We start from the raw sequence: 9,188 nt of genomic DNA, 5'->3' as shown, positions 1-9,188 counted from the left end.
TTGGGTATTTTGTCTCAGCAACGAGAGAAAAGTAACCAAGACACATATACAGAATTTTCTGCACACTCTCCACCAGTCTTCAGAATTGTGTCTAAGTAAGTCTTCAGACTTTTTAAAGGCATACTTTAATATGGTTCCTACAGACAGGAGTGACCTTTCTGAAGCTTTTACATGCATAAAAATGTATGACAAATCAACAATATGCTAGATGTAGCCCATCTGTTTGGACAGTTAATGAAGCCTAAATTATCTCTAACCATTCCAACCAGAGAAGCTAATATAAAGTATACTGATGGTCAGATAATACAGCTAAGTTTAGGAACCTAGATAGTAATTCATCCTGAGGCAACACACCTGGGATGAAAGTACATTTACAGAGCTATGAGTATTAGTCATGGCTTTTCTTGGAGTATAAATGAGTGAAATACATAATCTATTTGAGCCCCAGATTTACACTGGCTAAAATAAGGAATTCATATCCTTCTTCCCATAGAAGTATTCTACAATTTTTTATTTAATACATAAGTTATTATGTATTGTTATAGAATCATAAAGATCAGAAACTTTTAGTATTTCCCTATTATAAAATATTAACTTACTTAAAATCAACTTACTTTTTATTCCATTTATCATGTATTGTTATAAAATCATAAAGATCAGCAACTTTTAGTATTTCCCTATTATAAAACATCAATTTATTTTTTATTGTTAAAAAAAAAAACACAAATAGAAATCATACCTAAAACATCTACCAGCTGACATACCTAAAAACATCTACCAATTATTTTCCTTTTAGTATTGGTTATAATAAGACTGCCTTTATTGACTCTCTTTACCCCCACAACAAACCTATTAAAATTAGTCTATCACTTTTTAAGATTTCAAAATATAAAGTAACTATGAGATACATACAAATAAGCCAGTATTATTTATGTCTTAACAATATGGAAATGGTTGTTTTTTTGTTTTTTGTTTTTTTTTGGTTTTTCTCCGGTACCGGGAACCGAACTCACGACCTTGCGCTTGCCAGGCAGGCGCTTTTGCCGCTGAGCTAAACCCCCAGCCCCTGGAAATGGTTGAATAAATTATGGGTTATTAAAATCATGTTTTCAAAGAACTATAATAACATACAAAACTGTTCATGACATAAATATTACATTGAAATAAGGATAAACACTAAATATAATACTGATTTTATATAAAAATCCACATGTACAGATATATACAAGTATCAAAATTATATATATATGTGTGTGTATGCATGCAGGCATCCACATAAATACATACACCCTTCAAGAATAAGTGTACTAAATATTAACAATGATCATCCAAGTGATTAATTCCAGGGTTGTACAAATTGTGTAGAAACATCGTATAGCTGTCAAATGTTCATAAGCCCTAAATAAAGAAAAAAATATTACAGAAGAGAAGTAGTCAAATCTCTTATAGAACTTGCTTCAAGTAAACCTACGCATTAACATTCTATGAATGCATCCTTAAGTCTTCAAGGTATCTCAACTGGATGATGAAAAAAAAATTCAGTATTGCACAAGTGGAACAGAATTTTTGGTGCACTGCTGGTGAAATAAATCCAACATTTTCACTTCTGGGAATATGCTCCCCCAAAACTGCAAGTTGGGACTCAGATACTTACACACCCGTGTTCACAGTGCTATTATTCACAACAGCCAACACTCAGGCACCACACACACGTCCATCAGTGGACAAACAAAACATGATGTGTGGTGGATGTCAGTTTCCCAGCCTTAGAAATGCAAAAGCCTAACACATGCTGTACTGAGGAGGAGGCTTAAAGGATTATGCTAAGTGAAACGAGTAAGAAAAAAATACTGTGTGACTCTACTTATGTAAAACACCTGAAATGAAGACAGAAACAAAACGCATAATTGTTCTAGCCAAGGCTGTGGGGCGAGGAGAATGACTATTTACTATTTATCAAGTACACAGTTCCAGTGTGGGAAGATACAAACGCTTCAGAGACAAATGTTGGTGATGGTTACACAACAGAAATGCATGGACTTACGGCCACTGAAGACTTAAAAATGGTTAAAATGATAAATCTTATATTTTACAATTAAAGAAGTCAGAGCAACCCACCCAGGCCCCCTTCTGCCCCTCTCTTGGACAGAAGCTTTCTTTCCCTCAATAAATATATTCTGCTCTTAACCTCTGTTGTTCCTAAAATTGATTCTCTGATTTTAGGGAACACGAACTCGTCCCAGGTATCGCTCAGGTTGGGAGTTTTTATTTTCCTGTATCATTTTGGAGGTCCCCGTCGAGATCCTTGGATGGAGACATGGGAAATTCACAGTCAAAGTCACTTACTCCTCTCAACTGCATCACTAAGCATTGGAAAATGTTTGATCCTCACACGTTGAAAAAGAGCCATTTAATATTTTTCTGCATGTGTGCACAGCCTACCTATCCCCTAGAACCAAAATGGAATGCAGAGATTCCCAGTGTCTCTTTGCTTTTGAGGATCCTCATGACCAGGTCTCTCAAATGACATGGACAGTGCTTCCCCAAGGGTTCAGGGATAGTCCACATCTTTTGGGGACCAACTTGGGAAAGACCATACACCATGATCCTGTCAAGTGCTTCAGCGGTCAAGACAACAGGCCTAGACTCTTGGATACATCACACCAGACTCAAACTTTGGGAACCAGAGACTGCTGCTGAGGATTTAAAGCTATATGCCTAAACAAGATAAATATGCCTGGTGTTTATCAAGGGCCTTTGGATAGACCCTCTGGAGAGAATCTCTGACTGTCGATCAACAACTATGACCCCTTTCAGCCTAAAAAAGCCAGAGCGGTCATCGCCCATTATTCCCTCACAACAGTTCGGCAGTTCAGGTTACTTCTTCAGAGGGGGGAGTGTTATAGGCTGCTGAGTTAGATAGAAATATTATAGGCAGTCAGACAGGACCAGGCCCTCAAGGAGCCAACATGAAAGACAAGATACCTTGTGAATGGAGACATATTTGCTGTGGGCCAGACCTCAAGACAAAGGACTAAACAAATGCACCCACATACCTCCCTAGGAGTGAACATCAGGGATTGATATTCCAAATAGGCAGCCATCACCTTCAAAAAGCCAGGAAGAGTCACTAGCCCAACACCCTACAAGAATCTACTTGACTTGCTTCCCCATTTGATCCCAGTTTACTCAATTTTACCTGAACAGTTATACTCGTAATCTTATTGGCTGACCATAGTTTTGTCCCACCTCATGCCCACCTTATAATTTCCCATTTTTCCCCTATCTTGGACCCGCCTCACCTCGTGGTTTTGCTCTATAAAGTCCCCAGAAAAGGCAGGGTCCTTGGCAACCCCCTCGGCCCCCTTCTGTCCCTCTCTTGGATAGAAGCTTTCTTTCCCTCAATAAATATATTCTCTTCTAAAAAAAAAAAAAAAAAATTAAAGAAGTCAAAATGTTATTTTCTTCCATTATATTTTACCTCAATAAAATTTTTTGAATTAAAAGAAAAATGCATATGCAAATTGAATTGATCTAGGATCAAACTCTAACAGAATGAACATAAGAAATGTTTGCTAAGCTACTTGAGCTATGGTCTACTTAACCCATAACATATTAAGGAAGAAGCACAGTATATGAGAAATAAAAGCTAGCTTATTACTATAATTTTCATATTAACTAGAACCATAAAACAACTAAAAGAGAAGAACATTTCCTATTGACCCCGAATGTTTGCTTTTAAGGAAAACATCAGGTGATGACAGAACTCCTGGGTACTTGGAAGAACTCTAGAAACAGATTTTTACATCCACCTGTACTTTCAAAAACAAAAAGGTGGAATACAACTTTGACAGTTATAAAGTGCAATTAGAACATTATATATGCAACCATAAAAGACAAACCAAATACTAAAACGGAAAACAGTCATGAAAGACACACAGCTTGTGTGCACTTTCAAGGGACAACTGAAAGGGAGAACGCAGGAGGTGAGAATGTTTCAGCATGGAAGAAGAGGTGGCGATTAGTGCACACCTCTGTGGGAGGAGCAAAGCGCAGGTCCCTGAGGCACTCACCCTAGCACCTCCACGGGGTTATCCTTCAGACTGGCTCGGACACAGCGGCTTCAGAGTTGGTGAATAAAATGAACTCCCGCATTCATAAAATGAACCCCTTAACACTTACCTTCTACATGTCCATCAGCAGATGCAATTTTATGCTGAATTTCTTTTTGCGACACCTGCTGAATGTTTTCCCTGTGCTGTTTAGTTTGCTGCATGGTGTGGGTTTTCCAGAGTTTGCGCAGCTCCTCAACCTCTGAGTCCTGACTTTGTTCCTTTCCTTCCTGGCCTTTGTTAATGGTTTGCCTTTGTTTAAATTCTGCTGTTTCTCCACAAGGCACGGTTTCTTTCCCACCTCCATCTTGCTGTAGGGCACTCTCATGAGGAGAAGGATCCTGGTCTGCACGACCTTTTACACTTGGGCTTGGCTCCGTAGGGCCTAATGCTTCCTGAAGGTTACCTGTCCCCTGATTTCCATCCTGAGCAGCCATTTCAAGATGACTTAAATCCGTTTCATGAGATGCAGTCCCAGCTCCTTTGGCAGAATGTCCAGTGTTGGCTTTTAAATGAGAAGGACTACTAGACTCTGACTGGGCTGTCAACCCTACCACCCCAGGCTGACTGACAGTTTGTACGGATTCTGAGGACGCCCCAGATGACTTATCCGAAGAGACTCCCTCCTCTCGGATGGGAGAGAGCTCTGCCTCCGTGAACACATCCTCAGAGAGAGACTCCTCGGTGCTCCTCGGAGCCGTGCTGGCACTGTCGTTACCTGCATCGCGAGTTCTTGAGTCTACCTCCTCGGTATTCATTCCTGTTGCATCCTTTGAATGGCAGAAGTCCCTTCCTGATAACAGGTCTATTTCTCTGCATTAAAATTAAACATGGTTAGACTTTAAAAATTGTACTATTTTACTTTCCACAAGTTGAATACTGCACTAACATTATTGAAAAGGCTTCTGAAAAACACAGAGTACACAGAATATATGTGACCTACTCCACTAGAAGAAGTCAAACTTTTACATCAACAGCTCAAGATTTGGAAAATATCAATGTAAGATTTCCTTGCAGGTAATCTACTCAAAGAAAATCTGATGACTGAAATTCTGAATGAAGTTTTAATTTTAAACTGCAATTTACTCATTGATGGAATGTAGAAAATAAATTTAAGAGACATTTTCCATTAACATTTTAAATCTTGTAGTAAAAAATATAATATCATACAAACATGCACAGTGCTTATTTACATTCAAATAGCGATCGAGCCAGGACACTGGCTCACAAGCAAGGGCTGAATGCAAACTAACAGAACTGAAGCAAACACATTTCCAGGGTGCACACACACTAACAACCACCCTTAATAATGGCTTCAAGAGAACTTGTGCAACTGAAGAATACAGGTAAAGAATAAGTGTACATGGTTCTTAACTGGGTCTAGATTTCTATCATAAGTGCCATACGCTTAGGTAAGCACTAGTGTTCACAGGCTACGGCTTACATTCTAGAAAGCAGCAGCATTAACACCTGTGTTACGAAGCACAAGTCAATAATGCAGAATGATGGTTCCAAGTATTCTGTGACAAATGGAAACTGCATGAATTCTCACTGCAGAAAGTTTTAACCTTCGTGCATTTACAGCTGGAAGACCAAGGAAAAATATCCTGCACAGAAAAGACTGCAAAATACAGCAACGCAAAAATAACCGGCTTTCTCGGGACAATGAAACTGGATAACTCTTTTTCTGTTTCGCTATTTTAGATTTTTCAAATATTCTGTAACAAGCATGTGTAATTTCTATAACAAGGATGTGTAAAATTTGTTTTTAAAATGTTATTTGGTTGAAGCCCAACTCCTATTCCTGCTGCCTTTGTATTGGATTCATCTTTTCATACAAGCGTCTAATTCATGTTATTTAATATGCCATGGTGTCATCTACTGGTGATTCGCTCAAACTGCATCCTTAGGTGGTTTCAATAAGCAACATATTCTGGGAAATTCTGTCTGAAACTTAGGATATATGTTTACGTAAGCACTGTACATTTCAAAATTAATATGTTCAAAGGCTAAACATTTATGCTAACAATGTTGCTACTGTTCAATATAGTTGCACAAAATAGCTTTGAAATCAACTTTCCAAATTTTTTACCTCATTCTTTCCACACCAAACACTGCTCTGAAAAACCATTTATTTTATTTATCAGATTTGGTGAAAAATACTGTTTTAATTATCCTATAAGGCAGTATTTAAAAATGTTTCCTTCTGAAGGAATTTTTAAGGTTTAGATGCAACGCACAATCTGTCCTGGTGACACTAACGGAACTGATTAAACGGGAAGGAGAGCTACGCTGTCCTGAGAACAGCTGCAGACAGCCCAGAAGAAGAGCTCCCCGGACACAGTCACACAAGCGGGGAAGGGGCACTGGCCGATGCTGCATACCCCTCTTTCAGTCTCACCCCTCATCCTCTCTTTCTCCTGAGTCCCACCCCCCCTTCATTAGCCCTCAATAATCTTGATTTGCTCAAACTGGCTGTGGATAACGATTCATAACTATAACAAATAGCAGAGGACAATGACACCTTCTAGGAATTATCAGGGGCTATCACGAGGAATTATCCAGGGCTATAAGCTATAGCTTATGAAGTCAAAATAATGTCTGTTGTTTGGAAGGTATAATAGAGACTTTTGCAGTAAAGAATTTTATTGTATCGCAGGTATCCTAAATACCCATATAATCTTCCTCAGAGACAAAAAGAATAGAATTTTCTCCTTTCTCATTTGTAGATTCTTCTTTCCAAGAGTTAATTTTACAGTAGCCAGCAACATCCCCGTAAGTTAACAGAATCACACTTGGAGAAACAGGGAAGCTCTTTCCGGTTACACACCAATTCCTCCTGCTCACACCCCCTTGGCATACTTATATTTAACTTTTATCTTTTATTTCTTATTTCTTCTTCTCCCTCGGGTCATTAGTGTGGTGAAGCATACTACTTCCAAAGGACCTGCCCAATCGGATGCCTCACACCTGTGTTACCTTATCACACAAATCCCCTGACCAGAGTATTCCAAGGTTAACGCTTCACCTTAGTGCAGCTTGTGGGTTTTCTACCTTGTATTGTATACTTTTCTAGGGCAGAAGAGAGAATACACATAAATCAATTCTTTAAAAGATATAACTATGCTGGCTATAGCAATGTCAGGTCTACACCTCACCCTTGAAGAATTTCTGAGAAAAACCTGAGAACTATCTTTCACAATGATTAGAAGCAAGCAGGTTATAATTCTTAACGATGCACCTAAACAAAGGGCCAGCAAACACTGGTAATTACTTTCCAACTATCTGGTTCTCTAACCAAAAACAGATATATAAATTCCAAATAAGTCCCAGGTATTCTAAATGCATTAAGAATAATCTTTTGGGGGCTGGGGATTTAGCTCAACAGCAAAAGCGCCTGCCTGGCAAGTGCAAGGTCGTGAGTTCGGTTCCCAGTACTGAAGAAAAACTAAAAAAAAATAAAAAATAAAAAAGAATAATCTTTTATTACTGCATATATTTCTTGTTTCATTACTGACCAAATGAAAAATGGCTGTAATAAAACTACTAAAAACAGCTGAGTATCAGAGCAGGGCCAACTCTCCAGACGCAATCAAGCACAGCTGAGGATAAACACTATCCTTACATGGGTAAAGACTCCTTTATTTTGCTGTCCAGAATGTCTCTGTACATGGCGGCGGACATCACCTCCTCCATTGGACACATGATGCCGTACTCCTCACAGCCGTTCTCTTGGACCAAAGGGTCAGTTTTATGTGGATCAAACATGATATTGTTTGGTGTAACCAGCAGCACACCACTGACTGTGCCCTAAGGTGAAAAAGGAAAGTAATATTTAATTTTCAAAGCTCAAAATTTCAAAATCATTGAACTATTTTACTAATTTTCTTATGCTATTAGGCCATAATATATTAAATTCTAGAACAACAGCATTCTCATGAAAACACTGAACAAAAATGTCTTCCCAGTAAATTGTGCACTGTTTTAGGGGCAGAACATAAAAGATACCATATTCCACCTATAAGCACCAAAGTAAGAATTAAAATCTGTAAACTCAGTAAAATACTGTTGTATCTCCTATCAGGAAAATAACTTCAGAAAGGTAAAAAGGGATGTAATGAGATCAGCTTTACACTAATTTGCACACGTTTTCCTTGGTTACATATTCTCTGCAGGTACCAAACACAGTTTTATGTACATAGTGCAGATTATTAAATTACCCTTGATAATTCAGTCCATAATAAATGGAAAATGACACGATTTCATTAAAATATCTTTTGAAAAAATCATTCCTTTTACTTGATTTTATGACCTTGGGTAAGTGGAGTTTCTGAGCCTTTTTCATCATCTGTGAGATTAGATAGATTACATTTAGAGATAAAGCTGACAGTCATTATTGTGAATTTCACCTGGAAAAGCCATAAAATTTTAAGTACATTTGTATATATACAGATACAAACCTCAAGAGTCTACCCACTTTCTATAAGCTGAAGTTCAAAAGCCGCTGATCCAAGTAATGGTAGTTAATATTTACTGACTGCTCCACGCGTATCGGACTTCACACACAGTATTTATTTACTCTTCATAACCACAGTACAATGAAGTGGGTATAATAGTTACTTTTGTGCAAATGGGAAATCGTAGGCTGAACGGGCCCAGACAACCTGTCCTCACCAACAACGATTCAGAATCTAGGCAGTTTGTGCTTTTTTGCTATAATTCTTTCGGACCCATGCTACAAACCACAATCATTCCAAATCAAGTGTGACATACTCCTTGCAACCACTGTTTCTCATTCCACTATATTCTGTAAATCTAAAAATGAAAAGCAGACAGAATTCTGGAAAAGATGCCCAGGGCCACCCTTCCTAAGTCTCCTTGCCGCAAGAGGCAAGACATTCATACGAGAGGGCCCCTCAGCTGAGGGAACCAGGGAAGCACCAGCCAGCCAGTCACTCAGACGGCAGTAACTGAGTCAGGACCGGAAGCACCAGGCACAGTGGAACCAAGGGCACGTGTGCAGTCAGAGTGAGGCCTGGTTAGGGTGGGATGGTTAGGGTGGGATGGTTAGGGTGG

The 9,188-nt window shown here is 38.8% G+C and overlaps 1 protein-coding gene across 7 annotated transcripts in view; it reads right to left on the bottom strand.

Annotated features, from left to right (window-relative positions):
• The window catches only part of Oxr1 (oxidation resistance 1), a 269,080-nt gene that overhangs the window by 36,835 nt on the left and 223,057 nt on the right, over window positions 1-9,188 (bottom strand). For all 7 annotated transcript variants that reach the window (XM_005381956.2, XM_013512774.1, XM_005381961.2 and 4 more), the window contains 2 exons: window positions 7,738-7,922; window positions 4,183-4,925 (listed from right to left, as the gene is read on the bottom strand). In XM_005381956.2, the coding sequence (XP_005382013.1) occupies window positions 4,183-4,925; window positions 7,738-7,922 (928 nt within the window). The remainder of the gene's footprint in view (window positions 1-4,182; window positions 4,926-7,737; window positions 7,923-9,188) is intronic.

The sequence above is a fragment of the Chinchilla lanigera genome, unplaced genomic scaffold (genome assembly GCF_000276665.1).
Source record: "Chinchilla lanigera isolate Chin_1 unplaced genomic scaffold, ChiLan1.0 scaffold00016, whole genome shotgun sequence".
Classification (NCBI taxonomy): domain Eukaryota; kingdom Metazoa; phylum Chordata; class Mammalia; order Rodentia; family Chinchillidae; genus Chinchilla; species Chinchilla lanigera.
The sequence above is the reverse complement of the archived record's forward strand: the minus strand, read 5'-3'. Positions and strand labels throughout refer to the sequence as shown.